Source organism: Pistacia vera, unplaced genomic scaffold (assembly GCF_008641045.1).
Source record: "Pistacia vera cultivar Batoury unplaced genomic scaffold, PisVer_v2 Contig702, whole genome shotgun sequence".
Taxonomy (NCBI): Eukaryota; Viridiplantae; Streptophyta; class Magnoliopsida; order Sapindales; family Anacardiaceae; genus Pistacia; species Pistacia vera.
This window is the reverse complement of record NW_022196560.1, coordinates 486,684-508,933: the sequence shown is the minus strand read 5'-3', so window position 1 is coordinate 508,933 and position 22,250 is coordinate 486,684. Positions and strand designations below refer to the sequence as shown.

The following is a 22,250-nucleotide window of genomic DNA, read 5'->3' as shown; positions in this document are numbered from 1 at the left end:
AATTTCCCATTTGCATTCACCATTCAAAGCTGAACTAATTCGACTTTTACAATCTGTTTTGGCAACAGGTTATTTTTTGAAGGTATTTCTGGACTTACATCTCTCCTTCCCAGAACAAGAACATGCCACTGTCACATATCTCATATCTCCATCTTCACCTTTCTTTGACGTACGTATCATTACTTCAAATCCCATTTTGTTACCGTACCATTTGTAATACTTGACCAGACTATCAACTGAATCAAACACCATTCCAATATGAGGCTCTACTTCTTCCTCTGTACATTCCATATCTTCTAATTCATCACATTCATTTTCCTGATCATTTAATAGTTTTATAATAGAAAAAATTAAAATATACTAATACAACACATCAAAAGAAACAATATGATACAATAAATTTAAAATCATGTTAACGAAAAAGTTAAGGTTTCGAGCACAATTTACCTCAACATTATTGAAATGAGGCAAACTGAACTCTTCCATATTCTGTAATTTAATGCAAAACCAACACTATTGTTCGCGTTCACGAATTTGATTCATAACAATCACCAACAAATATTCTCTATCAGTTTTTTCTATTATAACATATATTCAATCCAAAATAGAATACAAAACTAAATAAATGCATAAGTTAAATAAAAACCGATTAACAACCTCAACAAATCTTTTTAATCTGGACAAATTTTGATCTTCTTATCTCCCTTTCCACTGTAAAAAAATTGTTTGATGAAAAATTTATAGCTTTCGTTCTTGTCACGGTAGCTGGAAAATGAGGAAGAAATGACTGTTGAGGAAGAAACGACTAAGGAATGCAGACGTAATGTAGACGCGAAGAACAGACGGCAATGATGAAGCAGACGTCGGCGATAGGTATAAAATGAAGTTTTCTTTCGCTCAAAGAATTTTGGAGTTGGTTTTTGGAGAAGCGTATTGGAAAAGCTATTATTCGCAATTAAAAAAAAAAATTATTTAAAAAAACATTTCATTATATAATGGACGGGTGTCCATTACTTATGGACGACCATCCTTTACATAAGGGACGACCGTCCAATCCTTATGGACGGCTGTCCATACATAATGGACGGGCGTCCATACATAATGGACGCCATTCCTTCCGAACGCCCGTCCACACTTAAAAGACGGCCGTCCACAATTTATGGACGACCGTCCAAAGTTTTTCTTTTATTTTTTAAAACCAAAATAAATTCCTTACGAACGCCTGTCCATAGTTAAAGGACGGCCGTCCAAAGTTTTTCTTCTGTTTTAAAACCAAAATAATGGACGGGCATCCATTCCTTACGGACGCCCGTCCATAGTTAAAGGACAGCCGTCTAAAGTTTTTCTTTTGTTTTTAAAACCAAAATAATGGACGGGTGTCCATTCCTTACAGACGCCCGTCCAAACGTAAGGGACGACTGTCCAAAATTTATGGACAAGCGTCCCCAAAGTTTTTATTTTTAATTTTCATATTTTAGTTAAGGACGGACGTCCCTTATTTGCTGGCACTCGTCCAAAATGAAGGGACGGCCGTCCATAACGAATGATCGGCCGTCCCTAAATGTTTTTTAATTTTTTAAAAAGAATTGATAATGGACGGACGTCCATTAAAATTTGAGCGTCGATCCAATATTTAGGGACGGCCGTCCATAACCTATGAACGACTGTTCCTAATTTTTATAAAAATTTTTTATTTCATTTTACTTATAGACGAGCGTCCTTTAAATGTGGATACTCGTCTATAGTAAATGGACCCCCGTCCATATAATATGGACGAGAGTCAATGTAAGTGAACGACCGTCCATATTTGATGAACGACTGTTCATTAGAAAAATATTTAATAATATATCTGGATTACTAGTATAAGTCAAGAGATACGTAGATTGGTACACGTTTTCGGTACAAAAATGCCCGTTATTTTTTTTTAGTACCTCGTATTTCAAATAATGTATCAAATAGTGTTTTATTTTTTTTTCTTTGATAAATGTGGAGATTCGTTAGAAAAAGGACAAAATTTAACCCACGTGCTAAAACAAACATTTGACCTTACTCCAGCTTCAGTCTCCAAACGGAGCCTCCACAAAACAAATTGAAAGGCCAGGGCTCGCCTCCGAATACCAAAGTGATGAGTTTCAGATAAACAAACAAACAAACAAAACTAAACCAATTCACACTCTCGGCTCCAAAAATGGAGTCAATAATTTCTTTATCAACAACGACGAAAACGATCACTCTCTTCTCCATTTCCAAAGCTCTCAATCGCCACTTCTTCCTAACCGTTCCACCTAGTCGACCTCTTCTCACGCGCCGACTCTCTTCGGTTTGTACCAAATCGCTGCCGTTTGTTTCGTCTTCAACTTCTCTGAGGCGGAGCTTATGCGGCGTGCTTCCGCAGCGGACGCGGCTCCGTGTGGAGTGCCTGTCAAGCTCCGCGGCGTCGTTTGGGACCGCGGGTGGAAGTGGAAATGTTGGCGGCGGTGACGGCGGCGGAGGAGGAGGAGGAGGAGAATCGGAGGCTGGAGATTCAAAGTCGGAATTAGGTGGTGGAGGTGGTGAAGAGGTCTCGGCTGTGTCTTCTGATGTGATTATACTTGATGTTGGAGTATGAACTCTCTCTTTCTCTCTCTACAAAATATGTACTTGATTTAATTTCCAGTACCATTATCGGCAATGTAAGGCACCATTTTCGTCTTGTAACCTTGCAGGGAATGACATGCGGGGGATGTGCGTCGAGTGTCAAGAGAATACTAGAGAGTCAAGTAAGTTTTTCTTTAATTTAATCTTTCTCAAGTATAATGTAATGATTTTTTATTGGTTTTATCCTGACTTTTTTGGGTGAATTATAAAAATTAGGATTTTGAAACTAGATTGTTGTTGGTATAGAATAAAGAATGCAAAAGACTAAAAACCTATTAAAATTTTTTCTTCATTTTTTTTTATACCTCCACTTCCCTTAGCATTTTAGAAAGTATGATGTTTTTAACTTTTGTGTTGGAAGATACTTTTTTGGTGTTATTTTTTGATGGAAGATGTTGAAAATGAGAATGCAATGTAGCATTTGATTGTCTGAAAAATCCTTTATGATTAACAGATTAGATGACTTGTTAGAATAGAAAAAGTTTATTTGATGAGTGTTTGTTCATACTACAGAAAGAAAGAAAGACGAAAAAAAAAAAAAAAAAAGAGATAAATTTGTGCTCCAATAAACATTAGGCTGAAAAGTTGTATCTGGCCCCTGCACCCTTCTTTTCCTTTGTTCGAAATGAAATTGATTCTGAATGCTAGTCCTTTGGAGCTGGAAGGTTTTACTTTTTGTGACACTCGCTTATGTGGATTTGATTTACCTAGAAACTATTTTTTTTTTTTTTAAGTTCTAAATTTTTGGTAGCATTGCGTTTGACAGATGTTAAAGTTTTCTAATAATGAAAAATAAACCAATTAAATGTATGCGAAACTACCCTGGCATTTTCATGCAGTCAAACATAATCTATATTTTTCTATATGTATCTGTCATGGATAATTTCTTCTTCCCTGTTTTAAGTTAATCCACAATCAGTATGTATCATATTTATGTGCAGCCACAAGTGTCATCTGCTAGTGTCAATCTCACAACAGAGACGGCAATAGTATGGCCTGTATCTGAAGCCAAGGTTGTACCAAACTGGAAAAAAGAGTTAGGAGAGGCTCTTGCAAAACATTTGACCAGTTGTGGGTTTATGTCTAACCTTCGCGGTAAGAACTTTCATGTATTATCATTGCTGTTTTGTTGATTGTGATTGGCGTGTATCTTATCACCTATAAAAATGCTTTAGGCTGGATTGATTCTTTTTTTTTTTTAAAAGCTTCTGTTAGTTTGCAACTTCAGAGAGGTCATTACATGAAAGAATATTTTTCAAATATTGCATCCTCTACATTTTTCTTTCACAGTCATGTTTTAGAGGCTTAACTACTAGATCCTTTGGTGATGCTGCTAGTTCATGATCCCTCTGACATGTTCATACACTATGCATTGAGATTATAGCCCTACTATTATTCAAGGAGGTGGGGTTACTGGGATTATTATGTAGAGATGCTTACTAGCGGTTGTTGCAGTCTTATAAATAGTAGTGGAATATATTGTGTGAATATTCGGACACAAGTCCTTGTTTCTTGATTGCCATGTTACAATTTTAGAGATTCCTAGCAACTTGCACCTCTGGTCATTTTTTAGCTGTGAAGTTGTGAGAATCATTTGGAGTCCCTGGTGTAAGAGAACCACCCAGTGGTGGATATTTTTGCTGCTGTTGCATTGTACATATATACTCCTCAGCACCAGCTCCAGAAAGTTTACTTTCTTTTATGGTTTTTAGCCTGCTGCGTTCTGGTGTGTACTGTATTCGCTGTGAAGACCTTTAGTCTGGGATTTTCATCTCAAAGACTTGAACGTCATTTAGTCTCTGCCCAGACTGAAAGTATAAGTGTTACTAAGTTTTGGAAGTTTAAGCTGTATGGGCTTCCATGTTTCTACTTTCATAGGAGATGCCAAAAGTAATTGACATGAACTGTTTCTACTTTATCTTATGTATAATCATTGACCTGTTATTTACTGAGAGTCATGTATTAGATCAAAGAATTAATTTAGTACTTAAAAGCTTGTGTATCTTTATCGAGTTGTACATTAGCACCTTTACTATGAATCAGAGTATCTGACATAGTTACTGGTGCAGAGGTTTCCATGTGATTTATGTGAAGCTTGGTCGGTTAGTGGCAGGTCAGGAAGCTATTGAAGAAGATATGTCATCATAATAATGCAAAATACTTTGAGGAGAAAACATAATTCTTTGTGGTATGTCCCTCATTTGTGGGCTTTCAATTTTAGCTGATTGTTGTAAATGTCATTTCCTCTATTTGAGACGCAAAAGGATAGGCTTAAATCATTATTAATTTTACATTTCTCCCTCCAATAGGTGAGTCATGGCAGCTACTTGTGGTGGATTGGTTGGAGTGGAAATTCTGGTGCTGAGGAGCCCATTTGTTTTGTAGAATTTATTCATACACTGTTTGATTAACAACATTTAGTAGTTATCAGGAAGCACATATTTTTATTCTTGAAAAGTTGATTTTTAATAATATTTGAGATGTTAATGGACACTTTCACTTTGTATTTTGTTGGCAAAGTTGATTTTGACATATACATATGTGCCAATATTCATGGGGAGATATTTTGTTCGTTCTCTTCTTTTTTGTAGTTTTTATGTGCTGCTCATCTGAAAAGACCTTGAATAAGATTGACAATTTCTAAAAATGTCTTCTTTCTTCTTTTTGCCTGTGTAGTTCTTAACAGTTTCATTCTAAATGTGGATAATTTAGTGAAGATCTCAAATGGGTTTGAACCCAATTGAAGCTTAGTTTTTATTTGCTGTGGATCTAGACCAACTCATATAGAATGCCAAATCTTCTTTTCTTTGGTAATTTATACACTTACTTTATTATTCCTTGGTTGCTGGTTTTTGAGACAGTTTTCCTTTCTCAAATTGTTGTAAGACTTAAATAATCTTTAGCCTGGGTGAGATGTTATTATAAACGGACCTTTTTTATTTAAATTGCCAATTCAATTATTTAAATGTGAAGTTCAGAATTCTCCATGTCATTGCAAGAAAAATTTCAGCCTGGCTCTCTATAAATTTATGGATTTATATTAATATATATTTTGAATTTACCGAAGTGATTTTTGTGTCAAAAAGTCCTTCATATTTAACATTGTGTGCTAACCAATGTGAAATTTAATAACTTCATACGTATTCTTTTCTACATATAATGGAGGCTGACTATACTGGCAGTTTGTTGATTCTTGAAGGTTATTGCATTGCATGTATGTCCTCTTTGCAGAAAAAAATGGTTGCAGTTGTAGTTGACAATTAATTGGTCAATCCTGCAAATGTCTAATAGTGTGATCTGCGCCTATAAATTTCCTTTTATCTTTTTCTTGGCTTCAAAAAGATTTACAGAATAATTACATTTTTACATGAATTCAAACCTTAAAAGGAATATATTGTAATTTTCATTGCAAATGGGTTTAACTAGTGAGGATATCTGCAGAGTATTATTTATCAATCTAAAGTTGCTCGACTACTTTTCTTCTTCTTTTGTGCAGATTCTGGGAGTGATAATTTTTTCAGAGTATTTGAAAGAAAGATGAATGAGAAGCATAGTCGCTTGAAAGAAAGTGGTAAACATCTTTCTTATGTTTTACTTGTTTGAAATTTGGAGTATCATGCTGATGATACACATGCTAAGAGAGAAACTTGAGGCTGTTGCTTTACACTTTTGTAGGCCGTGAGCTTGCTGTCTCCTGGGCTTTATGTGCTGTCTGCCTTGTTGGCCATCTCTCCCATGTCTTAGGAGCTAAGGCTTCTTGGGTCCATGCATTTCATTCCACAGGATTCCATCTGTCCTTGTGTTTGTTTACATTGCTTGGTCCTGGACGTAAACTTATTCTTGATGGTGTGAAAAGCCTCTTTAAGGGGGCTCCAAACATGAATACATTAGTTGGTCTTGGGGCTTTATCCTCATTTGCTGTTAGTTCACTGGCCGCCTTGATTCCAAAATTGGTAAGTGATGATTGGTAGATCACATAGGGTTCTTGTTCCATGGGTAGAGGTCTATTGCATACGAATGCTTGAACATATTGCTGTCTCTTGTGATAAGTTGGTTTTTGGATTTACATTATTTGGCACATTCTTGATACTCTTCTAAATTCTTTAAGATAATGTGAAGTATTAACTTTAATGTTCCTCATGGAAAAGTCTGCTTGCTTGTTTGCTAAATAATTATATTTTAAGTGCTTCAAAACATGCTTTGTTTATTTATTTATTTTTTAGTTTATGTGTCACAATATGTTCTTTAGGGGTCATTATTAGCTTTTGCCTAAACCTCATGCATGCTTATTAAAGTAGTCTACAGTTCTACTCAAATATATATATGATTTTTTTCATCGGTTTCCATTAACTTATGTTGCTTCACATGATTAAGTAGACTTGTCTTGCATGCTTCACCTGGTTATGTTACTTTGGTTTCTTGAACTAATGAATAATTCTGCATTTGTAGAGATTGGACCTGCTAAACCAAGCATAACTTACAAGGGATGCACTTAAGATGGCTATGAAAATGGTTTTTGACATTTTTTATATGTGAAGAAAACTAAGAAAAGAGAGAGAAGAAAACAAGATTATTGCTAACATGTTATTGCCATTTGTTCCTACATTCATTAAATGATTTATAAAATCTAATAGTAAAAGTAAGAGGAACTAAAGTAAAATTGGACAGAAGATTTAGAGCGTAAAGGAGCTATTACTTCTCATTAGAAATTCTCTCAAATCTCTACGAAACTTTGCAAAGGGGGAGGGGGCTTTATGAGGAATTATAAAATATTGCCAACGAAAGGACCCTTGACATAAAAAAAAACTCTGTATGCCACCAGAAGACGTGTTTATATGAAATGGTGGATTACCACCTAGCTTTAACACTCCTCCTTGGAAATATAGAGTTTGTTTTTATGCCAAGTGTCCTTTGGTTGGCAATTTTTCATTGGCTTGGGGGCAGTAAGAATTCTTGTATAAATCCCCCTCCCCCTTTGTAAAGTTTCGTACCAATTTGAGAGAATTTTTAATGAGAAGTACTAGCTCTTTTAAGCTCTAAATCTTCCATCAAATTTTAATTTAGTCCCTCTTACTATATTCTATTACATTTTCATCACACGTGTGTATGGTGTGTTGTAATTATAAGAAATTTAAACTAAAAAAGGCTAAAATGTACATGGGCAGATTAAAGAGGGCTCAAATAAAACATCATTTCATTAACTTCTTTCTTTCAAATGGTGTGTCCAAAATGCATGAGAAAATGGGCTGCATTTGTAGCTATCTACAACTGCCAGCTGCCCTTATATCCAATAAAAATTGAACAAGACTAAAACATGTGTTGAACACATATGTTTATAATGGCATGTGGAATGGGGTGGCTTATAATTAACATGTATAAATTTTATTGGTTTTGAGGGCGGTTGGTTGGTTGTAGATTGTTATAAATTCAGCTGTCTTTAATTTGCTCATTTACATAAAGTATATGTATAAATATTGTGTTAGGATTAGGAGCTCCACTTTTTTTACACAAGTTTTGACACAATTTTTGAGCTGTTACATTAAAGCATTTAAAAGCTTGAGATTGAATCTAAATTATGGTATTTTTTAAGTGCATTATTTGTGCAATTTGCATTGAATCTAAATCACCCAAACTGCTACATCTAATGGCTAAAACTTATAACATTATTTGAGTTCCCCTATATATTTATAATGAGAAACTAAGAAAATTACTTGTACATGATATTTAATGGACAGTGTTAAGTGTGAAGGTCATAAGACTGCTGTCCTGTAATTTATAGCAGAAATAGGTCAAAAAATCTTTAAAGTTGTTAAAGTGAACATGAACTCCTCAATTTTAGACGTGTTGCCAAAACATTGGATCACATGTGCTGAACTGCATCATTCAAAACTAATTAAACATAAAAAAAAAATAAAAAATAAAAAAAAATAAAAAAAGAGAAAGAAAAATGTGCTCACTGAATTGTCCATCATATGCTAAATTCTTGCATGGGTAACTGAAGTAGTCTTGCTGCAACTTTTTAAAGGTTTCCAAAATTGTTGTTAACTTTTTCTGTCAACAATGCATTTGAAATGTGGTTGTGACATATGGTTTCCTAGGTAGTTATAGTGTCAGTACCTAATTTTTTGGTTATTGTATACAGTTAAAATGTGTAATAGTTTAATAAGGTTGGCCGAACTCGTGCGAAGATTAATAGTAACTTAGATCTGGTAATTGGGATTGAGTTTTTTCACTGTAGCGCTTCTGATAATACTGTTTTCTTGTTGGTACTGAAGCATGGCTTTTATATTAATTTTTAATACAGAATGTGGATGTTGCATAAAATAATGTGTGCATTTGATATATCGATTGGCATTATGGACATGTTGGATGGATGTGGTGTATACAGGGTTGGAAGGCATTCTTTGAGGAACCAATTATGTTGATAGCATTTGTCTTGTTGGGAAGGAATCTTGAACAGAGAGCTAAGATTAAAGCAACCAGTGATATGACAGGACTCCTTAGTATATTGCCTTCAAAAGCTCGTCTTCTGGTTGATAATGATGTAAAAGAGTTGGGATCAATTGTTGAAGTTCCTTGTAACACTCTACATGTTGGTGATCAAATTGTTGTACTTCCTGGGGTAAGTAAAATCAACTCTCACATACCTCAAGATTCTATCTCTTCTTTCCTCGATAAGAAGCATGAGTATAATACTAAATAGAAACTGAAGTACAAAGTTATATAAGCAAGCAACTATTGGATTTCTACTTTTATATTTCCCTTTCCCATTTCTTGTTTTGTAAATATCAGTGAGCTTCTCTTTAATGGATCTGATCTTTGTTTTAGATGTTCTTTATGTGTTTGCTTATCGTGGGATAATTATCATCCCCAACTTGCTATTTAATAGTTATGATATTGCTTTGTGTAGTTTCACATGAAAATTTTGAGGTGTGGCATGATTTTCTGAACATATCTTTTTGGCATCTCATCTTAGGATCGTGTTCCAGCAGATGGAATAGTCAGAGCTGGTAGAAGCATCATTGATGAGTCAAGTTTTACTGGGGAGCCATTGCCTGTGACTAAATTACCAGGGGTATGATCTTTACATACTTGTATCTGTTTTTCCTACCCAAGACTCAGATTGCATGTTGTATTGATGTTGCATAGTTTCTTGACCATTCTTCTCAGAAATGGTCCTTCCTTTCTTTTCTGTTTCATTGTCCATACTCCAGTAATTGTAGCTGCTTTTTCCTTTTTCAATCATGCCATAGTGAAATTTATGTCTGTGCTAGAGTCAAGTTGCCGCTGGAAGTATAAACCTTAATGGAACCCTTACAGTTGAAGTGCGGAGATCAGGTGGTGAGACTGCAATGGGAGATATTGTTCGTTTGGTGGAAGAAGCTCAGAGTCAGGAAGCTCCTGTACAGCAGTTGGCTGACAAGGTTCTTCTTTTTGCATCTTTTGCTTTGGTTAATTTGATTTTTTTTCTCTGTAATGGTTGGAAGGTGATTCTGTAAGATTAAGATTTTTAGGTCATGGTATTTGATGTGGAGGCATTTGTTATTCTCTGTGTATATCACCTTTTGCATTTGTGGTTAGCACTACTTTTGATGTGCTTTCACTATAGAATTGCATGCAACAAAGCTTTATATTCTAAATCAGGTTTTGAAGTTTTGTAGTAGTGGTTTGAGTGGGAAAAGGAGAAACATTGATAACTAAAAACTACCTAAGTTTGGAGATGCTTTCTAAGACATTGCCAATTGATTTATGTAAAAGCATTCTAGTGCTTGTTAGAATAAAAACAATCCCATCACTGCAAAAATAGGAAGGAAAAAGTTCTTCCCTGATCTTCGTGTGGTGTAATCCATTGAAAGTCTTTGATGATTTAAGGTGAAGTTTGAACCTTGACTTCTTAAATAGGACTTTCTCTATCTTAATTAGAATGGGAACTTTTCTAAGTGAAGTTTGATTTTTGTTCTGGCTACATTTTAGTAGTCCCTAAATGTCATTTTCCTTCTGTTCCCCTCCTCTACAAGGTAGAAAACGAGGAGGAGAAAATTAAGAGTATATAAGTTTTGGTGGGGGTTAGTTATCTGTGAATTGGCATGGTAGACGCATGATAGGTTTGGTTGAGAATAGCTAATTAGTTGTGTTTGTTGATATTTAGTGCTCTTGAATCGAGTTTGTTGCCATTTAATGGACTGCCATTTATGTTCTCATAAGTTTTTGGTTTTCCCAGGTGTCTGGGCACTTCACTTATGGAGTAATGGCACTTTCAGCTGCAACATTTATGTTTTGGAACTTGTTTGGTGCACATATTCTGCCGGCTGCTATTCATCATGGAAGTTCTGTTTCGTTGGCCCTACAACTTTCTTGTAGCGTTCTGGTATGGTTCTTGGATGTTTTGTCTCTCCCTTTTTACATCTTTTTAAAAATAAAATTATCCCTGTGTAACAATCTATCACCTATTCATATGAAATTAAGCTCCATTAAGGCTTATTCACTGTTATGATTTTGAACCGTATGAATCTTTTTTCAATTTTTATCTTTTATTATAACAATTTAACTCTTGTTTCTTCATAATTGGTTCATATGAGATTGGTTCCTTCATTTGATTTTTATTTTCTATTTTTTTTTTTTATTGTATGGGATAATAATGTGTTAGAGGGGCTTAATATCATCTTTTGGGCCCTTACCAATAAACTTAAGCTTCTAGATGAAGTGGCTATCTAATACAGTATGAGAGCTAAAATATTAATGTTGAACTTATCTAATAGTTAAAGCTCTTGAATTAAGTGGCTACTTACCATGTTATTAGAGAAAAAGGCCTTGAGTTCTGATCCCCTCGGTGTCATGTGCTGGGTATTTCCATTTGTGTTTGATAGTTGGTATTGGATCTGTGCCATCTGAGTTTGGTCCTGGCCATGTTGCACATGAGTGGTTTGATAGATAATAATGAATATTATTGTTTGGGCCCCTTGCCTGTCAGCTTAAACTTCTCGGTGCAGTGATTACTCAATATGTTTAACAATTGAGGGGGTTTAAAGATTAATTTGTCTCTTATTATTTTTATTATTATTATTTTGATAAGAATTCAATTTTCGTAATAATAAGGCTAAGGGACTGGAGTCAGAAAGGAATTTCAAGAGGTTACATCAGGAGATTGATGTCTTTACCTAAATTGTCTAAGATCCTTCTATGCTTTCTTTGCCTAATCACTTATAAAGTACCTTAAACTGGGCACTTCCATCAGAATTTCTTTTTAGGAAACAAAGTATAGGATTTACAAAAGAGATCAAAACTTATACATGTAAGTGAACTAGTTGTCTACGAAGAGACTTTAGCTTTGTTACCTCTACCAAAAGCATCCTTCCAAAACTAAAGGGTTGCTAGAGGCTGGAGTTATCCAACGGAACATTGCTGCTTGAAAAAGTTTTTACCACAAGCTAATTGTAATATTACAGTGGAAAAACAGGTGATCTGCACTTTCTTCATCTCTCCTGCGCCTGACACCAAAATGAGACAAACACATTTGGTTTTCTTCCTAGAATGATGTCAGATGTATTAATCTTATCTTGAACCTAGCCTAGGCAAAAACTTGAACCGTACAAGGAGCTTTGCCTTTCCAGATTTTCCTTTTTAGGTGGAGAAGGTTTTTAAAGGTCATCAATGAACCAAGTGAAGTAGGTACCCAACCCCAATTGCCTTCATAATCCATTCTTAGCTATTCCGCAAAACAAAAAGACTGCATACTTTTCTTTACTTATGTTGGTAGTTCTTGAATTCTCCATCACTTCTATTACATGCAAAACTGAACCCCTATTTTATAATGCAGGTAATTGCTTGTCCATGTGCCCTTGGCTTAGCCACACCTACAGCTATGCTGGTAATCTCTTTGTAAATACTGCAATAATCAATTTCAGATTGGTAATGTGGTCAAGCTCTTTATTTTAAATTGCGTTATGGTTGATATTAGCTATTTTCAGGTTGGAACCTCATTAGGGGCAAGAAGAGGATTGCTTTTGCGTGGCGGAAATATTTTAGAGAAGTTTTCCATGGTGAATACGATTGTGTTTGACAAAACAGGGACCCTTACAATTGGTAGACCTGTAGTGACAAAGGTTGTCACTTCTGGAAGCCCAAAAAGTACTGATCCCAGGTACAGTTTTCAAAAACTCTATTACATCATTGATTCCAGATGTCTCTAAAGTTGTTTTGATGATTTTTACTTTGAATAAAAGTTCTAAGTGAATCTTACTTGAGTTTCTTATTAAAAAAAAAAAATAAAAAAATAAACTGCTTTGAATGATTCTGAAATCATATTAAAAAAAGTTGTTTAATATTCAAGTATAAATGTACATTTTACATAAAACTTGAAAAAAGAAGGAAGTTGTTCCAGTTGCATTATTTTTTTCCGCTACTTATGAATCTATAGATTTTAAACTATTTAATTGTAGGTAGACTTGGCAAAACGGGCAGGTGGGCCGGGTACGGGTTGGGTCCAAACGGGCACGGGTCTAAAACGGGTCGATCTAAATAGGTTCAATATATTGGACCTGCATCCTACCCTATGTGGGTACGGGTGGACCCGCGGGTACTTGTACAATTTTAAAGTTTTAATATTATTTTTATAATATCTTTTTCTTTTTGATTAATGATTAATTACCAAAAACTTTTTGACCAAATAGACCTACACCTAAGCTAAATGCCCTTTTTTCCTTGGACTTTGTTGACCTTTTGTCAATTATAAGAATAATTAATTGGAACTTTATATGAAATGCGTTTTGATCCAGCTGGAAAACAGTACTAACCTAAACTCAACTGCTTTCTTCTTCTTCCCTTCAATCTTTTGGACTTCTTCTTCTTCTTCAGTTTTCTTCTCTCTCAACTCCACTGTAATCAATTATTCCCACTAAAGTTAAAATCAATTGATTGATGTTCATTGTAATCTCTCTTCTTCTTCTCATTTCTCTGCGAGCTCTCAATCTTTAAGATCACTCAAAAACACTTTCATTGACAAACCTCTCTCACAGTCTCACCCCTTCAGATGCCATTTACTCTGAAACCAGATCGCTTCATTTTTCACTCCTCTCCTCTCTTTGTTCCTTATTTCTTCTTTACCAAAAAAATAACAATACATTTTTCTCTCCTTGTTCTGCTATTTGAATTTGCACCCTAGTTGTCCTGATATTACTTGAAAAAAGGTTGAAAATGGTGGAACCTACCAGGAATATTTCAACTGTTTGGGTGTTGTTCTCCAAGTTGGCAAGTGGTTGGCTGCTCCGATTGGGCTTTGATTTATGTTGTACAACTACAACACCAACTTTGACAATCTCCAAGAAGAAGTTAGGACCTGAAGAATACAAGAGACGAAGTGCAGGTTAAGGTTACTGCTCCTGAAATAAATTTGGAAGAGATCAAACAAGCGTTAAGGACTGGCAAACTAGGTGACAATACCATTACTGAACCAGAGAATTTGATTGAAGAGAAAGCAGATCCGAGGAAAGTTGCTCTGCGTCTTGTGTTTTTTTTCAGGGATTTCGTTTTGTGATTCGTTTTAGGGTTTTCGTAGAATGTAGATTAGGAATGTAGGATATATTTTAAAAAAAAAAGATTATACGGTACTTGTGGGGGTGTGGGTCCAATTTCCATGGGTCTGTAAGGTTGGACCTGTACCATATATTTATTTGGGGGGGTACGGGTCGACCCGTGGGTACAGACCCGTTTTGCCAATTTAATGCAGTCGATGAAGAATCTAGAATCAGCATCTAATAATTATTTTATGAAATTGTAGCAATTATTTTGTTTCCCAAGATTGATTAGGTTCTCTTTTAACTTATTTGAAATAGAGTATTATTGCTTATTTGAGTTTGATTTAGAGTCCTTTTTCTTAATTTTTTGGGCCCTATAGATAGGGCCTTATTCTTGTTATGAAACAAAATTTGATTTTTATTATATGAAACATATTTATTGAATAATAGATCTATTTCATGTTTCTTATTACTTCTAAATCTCTCTGATTGTTAGAAAAGAGCATAAATTAGATCGAAGACATAGATTAGAATAAATAGCAGAATAGATACACAGAGCTTCTATAAAGTAATGACCATTTCTTATTTGAGTTTGGATTGGGCCACTTTTTGGGTTTTAGGGCATGTCCTTTTTTCTGTTGGTCAATTTTTTGCTACTGCGATAGGGCTTTATTCTTGTTTAGAAACAACTTTGATTGATTGTTAAAATGACACAGATTTATTATCAATAAAATCTATTTCATGTTTTTTATTGAAAAAGGAAATTTGAACTTCTGACAAATGTCTCTAATAGATACAAAAGAGCATAAGTCAGATAGAGAACAGAGATTAGAACATAAGTTTGAGAGAATAGGGCTAGAAGGGAGAAGCAAGTAAGAGGAGCAAGTGGAAATTAGAGAGAGACAATTTAGCCATCATTTTATTTCTTTTATTAGTCTACATCCTGACAAAACAAGAAATGTACTGTTGATTAAACATTCGAATACTGTTTAATTGGGAAACCTTAAAATTGGGAGAAAAAATTATTATTCTATTCCAATGATTCACAGAGGGCATGTTTGGTAATAGGGATTAGACATAGGATTGAATTATAATCCTAAGTTGGAAATTTCTATTTTGTTCCATCTACTTAGATAAAAAGACCTCACGACCTCATTTTCTTTTCTTGTTTATCTACATCAATTTTTTTTTTCTCCTTTATGATGTGTAGGATAGATGCATATTCCAATTCGGTATTCCATCAAATAGGATATATATTTATTCCACTCCCATCTAACCTAGTCTAACCTCATGTACCAAAAAGGGCTCAAAGTCTTACATAAAATTTAAAATTTAAAATTTAAAAGGGTTAGGAATTCAATTTGGGGCATCCATTCGAGTATGTGATAGAATTCTTTCCCAATACTTTCGCACTCAAGTAATCAATTTATATCCAAGCAACCCAAACAATAAACCAGAACAAGATTAAAAGGAAAATGTGTATATTGATATAAAAAATTAGAGTAATACACTTTTGGAATGTAAAATACTGCCTAGCTAACTCATACAATGCTCAAAACAAAAGTAAAGACTCAAAGAAAATTAAGACACCGTTGAGCTTCGAGGGCCAGCTTCCTCCCCTTTCTCTTTGTCCTCACTTTTCTCAATAATATCCCAACATTCGTCCCTTTTTGTATTTCCTTCAGCACTCCCACATAATAGAATGCCGTACTCTCTCTCTAAAATTGCCATCTGTCCTGTACTGCTCTGTCACACCAGTTTGTAATCATCTATTATGCCCTTTTCCCTTTCTATTGTAGACTAACACCTCATTGATTCTATCATTACCCTCCTCAAGAACAGCCATCTTGTCCTCAAGGTGGAAGGAGGGAAATTGGGTATTGATTGTGTGGAAGTCCTCCCAGGTGTGTTCACATGCAGGTAGTCCCTTCCATTGAATGAGAACTTCCCATTGGCCATTCAACAGTCTTCTTTTTTGGAGAACCGTTTCTGGTTCCACTTTCAAAACCAAGTTCTCATTGAGGTTGTTCGGAAGTGGTTGGCTGTTGGGGATAGGGAAAATGGCCTTCTTCAATTGGGAAACATGAAGACATCATGTATGTGAGCTGATGGAGGTAGGTCCAATTGGTAAGCCGTTGCCTCGATTTTGTTTATGATTACAAACGGACCATAAAACCGTGGGCTAAGCTTTCTATTATGGTGCCTTGTCAAGGAGCGCAGTTTGTATGGTTGTAGTTTCAAATAGGCTAAGTCCCCCACATTAAAATTGACTTCTCTCTTCTTCTTATCAGCATATGTTTTTATCCTATTTTGGGCTTGAACCAACCTGTTCTTTAATTCCTGGAGGATGTAGTTGCGGTCTTGGAGTTGTTGGTTGACTTCATCAACTCTGGAGGAATTTTTTACATACTTGAGCACCGTCAGTGGATCACGTCCATATAAGGCTTTAAAAGGGGACATATCAGTCGAGACATTAAAGGTGGTCTTGAACCAAAATTCTGCCCAAGGTACCCATTTTGGACACTGTTGTGGCTGCTCATTAACAAAACATTTGAGATAGGTTTCTAGACAACGATTTACCACTTCTATTTGCCCATTCGTTTATGGGTGATAGGCGGAACTCATATGGAGTTGAGTCCTTGACTACTGAAACAACTTACCTCAAAAATGACTCGTAAAGATTCTGTCACAATTGGAGACGATCGACCATGGAAACCCATGTAGTCAGACTATCTCTTTTATAAATAACCCCGTTACATCCTTAGCCGCGTAAGGGTGCCTTAAGGTAATGAAATGGCTATATTTCAATAGTTGATCTACGATCACGAGGATGGTGTCCACCCCTTGGGCTTTGGGAAGTCCCATAATAAAGTCCATTGACACATCTTCCCAGATTTGGTTTGGAATGGGTAGTGGTTGCAATAATCCAGTCAGACTTAAAGCCTCATATTTGTTTTCTTGGCACACTGCACAAGCCTCCTCATAATTTTTAATATCCTTTTGCATTCCCTCCCAATAGACCACATTACCAATGCGTTTATAAGTTCTGAAAAATCGGGAATGACCCCCCATGGGTGATGAATGAAATTCATGTAGAAGCTTATGAATACGAGGGCTTGTTTAAAGGACTACTAACCTGCCATGATATTTTTAATTTTTTCTTTTTATTTTTAAAAATGAGGTTGGCTAGTTGAATCGATTAAGAGCTGTTGAATAATGTAACGAAGTTTATCATCTTGGTGAATTGTCCCTTCCAAATCCTTCATACCGCAAAACAGCCTATGGACAATGCATTATGTTCCACTTCCTCCTCTTTTCGGGAAAGGGCATATGTAGCCTTGTTTTCCAATCTTGGTCGATATTGTATTACAAAGTTCAATCCCAACAAGTTGATGACCCACTTCTGTTGACTCTCACTCAGCAATTTTTGGTTGGTTAAGAAGTGTAGGCTCTGTTGGTAAGTTCTGATGGTAAAATGGCATCCCAAGAGGTAATGACGCCACTTTTGAGCAGCTAGAACCACTGCCATGAGTTCCCTTTCGTAAACTGATTTCAGTTGAGACTTTATCGATAATCTCTTACTCAGATACGCGAGTGGCCTTCCACCTTGCATTAAGATTGCCCCTAATCCATTACTCGAAGCATTTGTTTCTATCACAAATTCTTTAGAGAAATCTACCGTAGCCAACAGCGGCACACTTGTCATAATCTTCTTCAATAATGTTGTCTGGGTCGATTCATTCTACTCAAAGGCATCCTTTTCAAGTAAAGCCTATTAGGGTGAAGCAATCTTACCATAACCTTAGACAAAGTGTCGATAGTAGCCTATTAATCCGAGAAACCTGCTGAGTGCCCTCACATTCTTCGATATTGGCCATTTGATGATGCTATCTATCTTATATGGATCAACGGCTATGCCTTCAGCTGAAATTACATGCCCTAAATATTCTAGTTGTTGTTGCCCGAACAAACATTTTTTTTTATTCACAACCAACTGATGTTCCAATAGAATTTGAAGAGTGATTACTAGGTGTTCTAAGTGCTCGGTCATCCCTTTGCTATAGATGAGAATGTCGTCAAAGAAGAGAAGTATAAATTTTCTCAAGTGTAGCTTGAAAACCTCATTCATTAGTTCCTGAAAGGTGGAGGGCGCGTTTGTCAACCCAAAAGGCATAATCAAGAACTCATAATGCCCTTCATGAGTCATGAATGCCGTTTTATGGGTGTCCTTAGGGCGGATTTGTATCTGATGATAACTTGACTTTAAATCTAATTTGGAAAACACCGACGCCTCTCCAAGCTCATCAAATAATTCATCGATTGTCAGAATCGAGAATTTATCTGGTATTGTGACTTTATTCACAGCTTTGTAGTCTACGCAAAATCTTCATCCACTGTCTTTCTTCTTTACTAGCAATACTAGGCTTGAAAACTGACTCATGCTAGGCTTTATGATCCCCGAGGCTATCATTTCCTTAACAATGCGCTCTATTTCATTCTTTTGGTAGTGCGGGTACTTATATGGCTGTAAGTTTGGGGGTTGGGTTCCTAGAATTAATTGGTTGGAATGGTTTTGTGTCGTAACTGGTGGCAACCTCGTCAATGGCTCAAATACTTGATTGAACTTGTCTAGCACTCCAACCAGTGTATCATCAATCCTCCCCTCTCTTTCAGACTACCTCTAAATCTGGCCAAACTCCACCAAAAACCCTTGACCTTCACTTTTTACTGTCTTAATCATCGCTTTTAGGGACACCATGGTTTTACTTAGGGATGGGTCTCCACATAACTTCACCGTCCCCCCTCCTAATCTAAACCTCATGAGTTGCTTCTTCTAGTCAATTGCTGTTTCTCCCAAGGTTTCTAGCCATGCCATCCCCAACACTACACTGGCCATCCCATTTTAAACGAAAAGAAATCTTGAACTATCACGATACCTTGTAGCCCCAATTGAATAGCCCTACATTCTCCCTTGCATGAAACTCGATAGCCATCCCCAACTTGTAACCAATGAGATTCCTAGCCTCCCTATTGCCTTTGTGCCAATGAAATTGTGGGAAGCCCCATTATCAATCAAAACAATCAGGTCCTCACCTTGTATATGCCCTTTTAATTTCATTGTTTTTGGTCCATGTATCCCCACCACCGAATTGATGGATAGCTCAACATTATTGTGTGGCTGGTCATGTTTGATCTCCTCACCTCCCTTTTCATTTGTAGGGTCTGAATCTTTTTCTTCTTCATCAAGCAAAATCACTTGGAACTGTCTCTCCCAACACCTATGCCTCGGTGAGAATTTTGTCACATCTGTAGCATAATCTCCTCTCTTTTTCTTTAAATTTCCTCTTCTTTTAGCTTCCTAAAAGGGAAATCACGTCGGTAAGTGTTGGATCTGAAATTTTCAGTTGGCGTTGACCCTGTGTTGGGGACATTCTCGGTGGGTGTTCGTTTAAAGGAAGATGGTGCTTGAGAATTTCTTTGCTAACGTGTTGAGTTAAATGAGTTTATGTTGGGTTGGGTAAAATTGGGTTGGGTCATGTTAGGTTGGGTTGGGTTTTATTGTAGAAGTTGGGCTGAACTTTGTTAAACTCATCAGGCCTGAATGAGTTGGTATAATGATGAGTCCCATTAATATTTCCTCCCCCTTTCATTTGTCAGCCCATTGTTGTCGTGGCCTCTTCCAAGATTTGGTTTCTTTCTTCAATTTTTTGGGCTAGGATGGTAACTTGGGTTAAAGAGTCAGGATGACCCAATATATTGGGCTGTTGGAGTTTAATTTCGGTTCGTATTTCTAGTTTGACTTCATTAAGGAAGGGTGACGTGAGAATTTCTTCTCTCACATCGATGGTCAAGGTCTCCATTTCTTCGAAACGTTGATGGTAATCAGGCACAAAACCGACCTGCTTTGCGGACATGAGCATCTCCAGAGGGCTGACTGCCTAGGCTCCACTGAATTTCTAAGGAGGGCTACCTTAAACGTCGACCAAGTCACCATCGGTGTGTGGGATTTTGTCCATTGATACTAGTGAAAGGCCTCTCACTCCATGCACAGCGCCGTGAAGAGGACTTTGTTTTCTTCAGTGATTTGGTTGATGGCAAAGTACCTTTCAACCTGAAAGATTCAGCTGTAGGGGTCATCACCGGAAAAAATCGGGAGCTCTATCTTTCTTCCCTCCAATCTCTTGGAGTCCCCCCTTCACTGTGGTTGTAACCTCCAATGTCAAGAGGTGGTGGTGGTGGTTTGTGTTCCTTGCGTGTTTCCCCTTCACGTTGGTTTCTTGTTCTAGAGTGGTTACCTTCTTCTTGTACCACGATTCTCTGGCGAGCTTCTTCTTCGATTCTCTGGTGAGCTTCTTCGTCTTCATCTTTCCGTCGCATCTAGTTTTGCGTGTCAACTATTATCTCTCTCATGGATGCAATAGTTTCTGTCAGCTGGGTAAGGTCTCTCTGCATCCCTGTGACTTCTTTCTCAACATTATTAACTATATTCTCCATTCTGGTGTTAACCATACCCCAGTGAGCGACTGCTCTGATACCACTTGATTGAACTCTTTCTCAGTACTAACGCACTCAAGCAATCAATTTACCCAAACAATAAATCAGAACAAGATTCAAAGGAAAATCTGTATATTGATATCAGAATTTAGAGTAATACACTTTTGGAATGCAAAATACTGCCTAGCTAACTCGTACAATGGTCAAAACAAAAATAACGAGTCAAAGAAAATTAAGACACCGCTGATCTTCGAGGGCTGGCTTCCTCCCCTTTCCCTTTGTCCTCTCTTTTCTCAATAATCCCCCGTATCTTGACATTCTTCCCTTTTTGTAATTCCTTCAGCATTCCCACATAACAGAATGCCGTACTCTCTCTCTCTACAATTGCCATCTGTCTTGTACTGCTCTGTCACACCAGTTTGTAATCCTCTATTACGCCCCTTTCCCTTCCTATTGTAGACTAGCAACTCATTGGTTCTATCAGTGTGCTTTCTTTATTTTTTTTTTCCCAGATTGAGATACTTTATGTTCTCGATAAAGTTGGTGCTTTTTTACTGTTTTCTGTTAAATTATAAACTTCTGGTGGACTGATTTTCCAGTTTAATCTGTACAGCTATTTTCTTTTCTGCAATAACTTCTCCTTTCATAGGAAGAGAAGAAAAAAGAATCTTCTGCATAGCTCATATCTAGTGCCAAAGAGAACTAAAATAATATATTCAAAGTTGAAATAGACATTTGAATCCACTTCGTGTACAAACATTTGAAGTAACTCCATGTCATTGATCACTATGTAACATTAAGATAATGTGATACTGCATGCTTTGATGCAGGAAATATTCTACTCATACTTGGTCAGACATTGAGGTTTTGAAGTTAGCTGCTGGCGTTGAAGCAAACACAGTTCATCCAATTGGTAAAGCAATTGTTGAAGCTGCTCAGGCTGCTCACTGTCAAAATCTAAAGGTAAGTTCTTTCCTAACTTCTTCAATGCATCAAGAACAATTGTGTGACTCTTAAATATTAACATTAAAAGAAAAAAAAATTCCTGACAGTATTACTAAAGGGTCAGCAGTAAACTTTAAATTGACACAAACTTTCAAAACTTTAAATTGACACAAACTTTCAAGAATCGTAGTGCCTCTAATGTCTAGATATTTGTAATCATAGGACATTAGCTTATCCATGCTAACTTCTAGCTTTCCTCAACTTTTAGCTGAAACACAAATTCATTGTTGTGACATTAAGTTATTACATGAATGGTTAATTAAGAAAAGAAAAGTAGTTTGAGGTTGACGGATGGTTTCATTTATTTGCTATTGTAAGGACATAAATTGTAGAAAAGTCAACAACCTAGAGCGTTTGTGATAACAATGTATAATTTAAGCTTAGTAAGCTTTGAGAATATCAGTAAAACTAACATGAGAAATTTGTTTGTGCTACTTGTGGTTTGCCTTGCAACATGTTTGAACAATCAGAACCAAATGTTTTGTTTATTTATGCGAAAGTAACTTTATATTAGGTTTTGTTTGAGTTAAGTCCACATAGTGATAGGAATAGCATGATGATATACATATGTGGGTCTCATTTCCTAAACCAAGGAGGATT

The 22,250-nt window shown here is 36.2% G+C and overlaps 1 protein-coding gene across 2 annotated transcripts in view; it reads left to right on the top strand.

Annotated features, from left to right (window-relative positions):
* The first annotated feature begins 2,057 nt into the window (after nucleotides 1-2,057).
* LOC116114194 (copper-transporting ATPase PAA1, chloroplastic) overlaps nucleotides 2,058-22,250 on the top strand; it is a 45,689-nt gene continuing 25,496 nt past the window's right edge. For both annotated transcript variants that reach the window (XM_031400349.1, XM_031400348.1), the window contains exons 1-12: nucleotides 2,058-2,602; nucleotides 2,706-2,759; nucleotides 3,579-3,732; nucleotides 6,134-6,208; nucleotides 6,313-6,590; nucleotides 9,026-9,259; nucleotides 9,614-9,712; nucleotides 9,912-10,061; nucleotides 10,859-11,005; nucleotides 12,455-12,505; nucleotides 12,606-12,778; nucleotides 21,476-21,608. In XM_031400349.1, coding sequence (XP_031256209.1) covers nucleotides 2,189-2,602; nucleotides 2,706-2,759; nucleotides 3,579-3,732; nucleotides 6,134-6,208; nucleotides 6,313-6,590; nucleotides 9,026-9,259; nucleotides 9,614-9,712; nucleotides 9,912-10,061; nucleotides 10,859-11,005; nucleotides 12,455-12,505; nucleotides 12,606-12,778; nucleotides 21,476-21,608 — 1,962 coding nt within the window. In that variant the 5' untranslated portion in view covers nucleotides 2,058-2,188. The remainder of the gene's footprint in view (nucleotides 2,603-2,705; nucleotides 2,760-3,578; nucleotides 3,733-6,133; nucleotides 6,209-6,312; nucleotides 6,591-9,025; nucleotides 9,260-9,613; nucleotides 9,713-9,911; nucleotides 10,062-10,858; nucleotides 11,006-12,454; nucleotides 12,506-12,605; nucleotides 12,779-21,475; nucleotides 21,609-22,250) is intronic.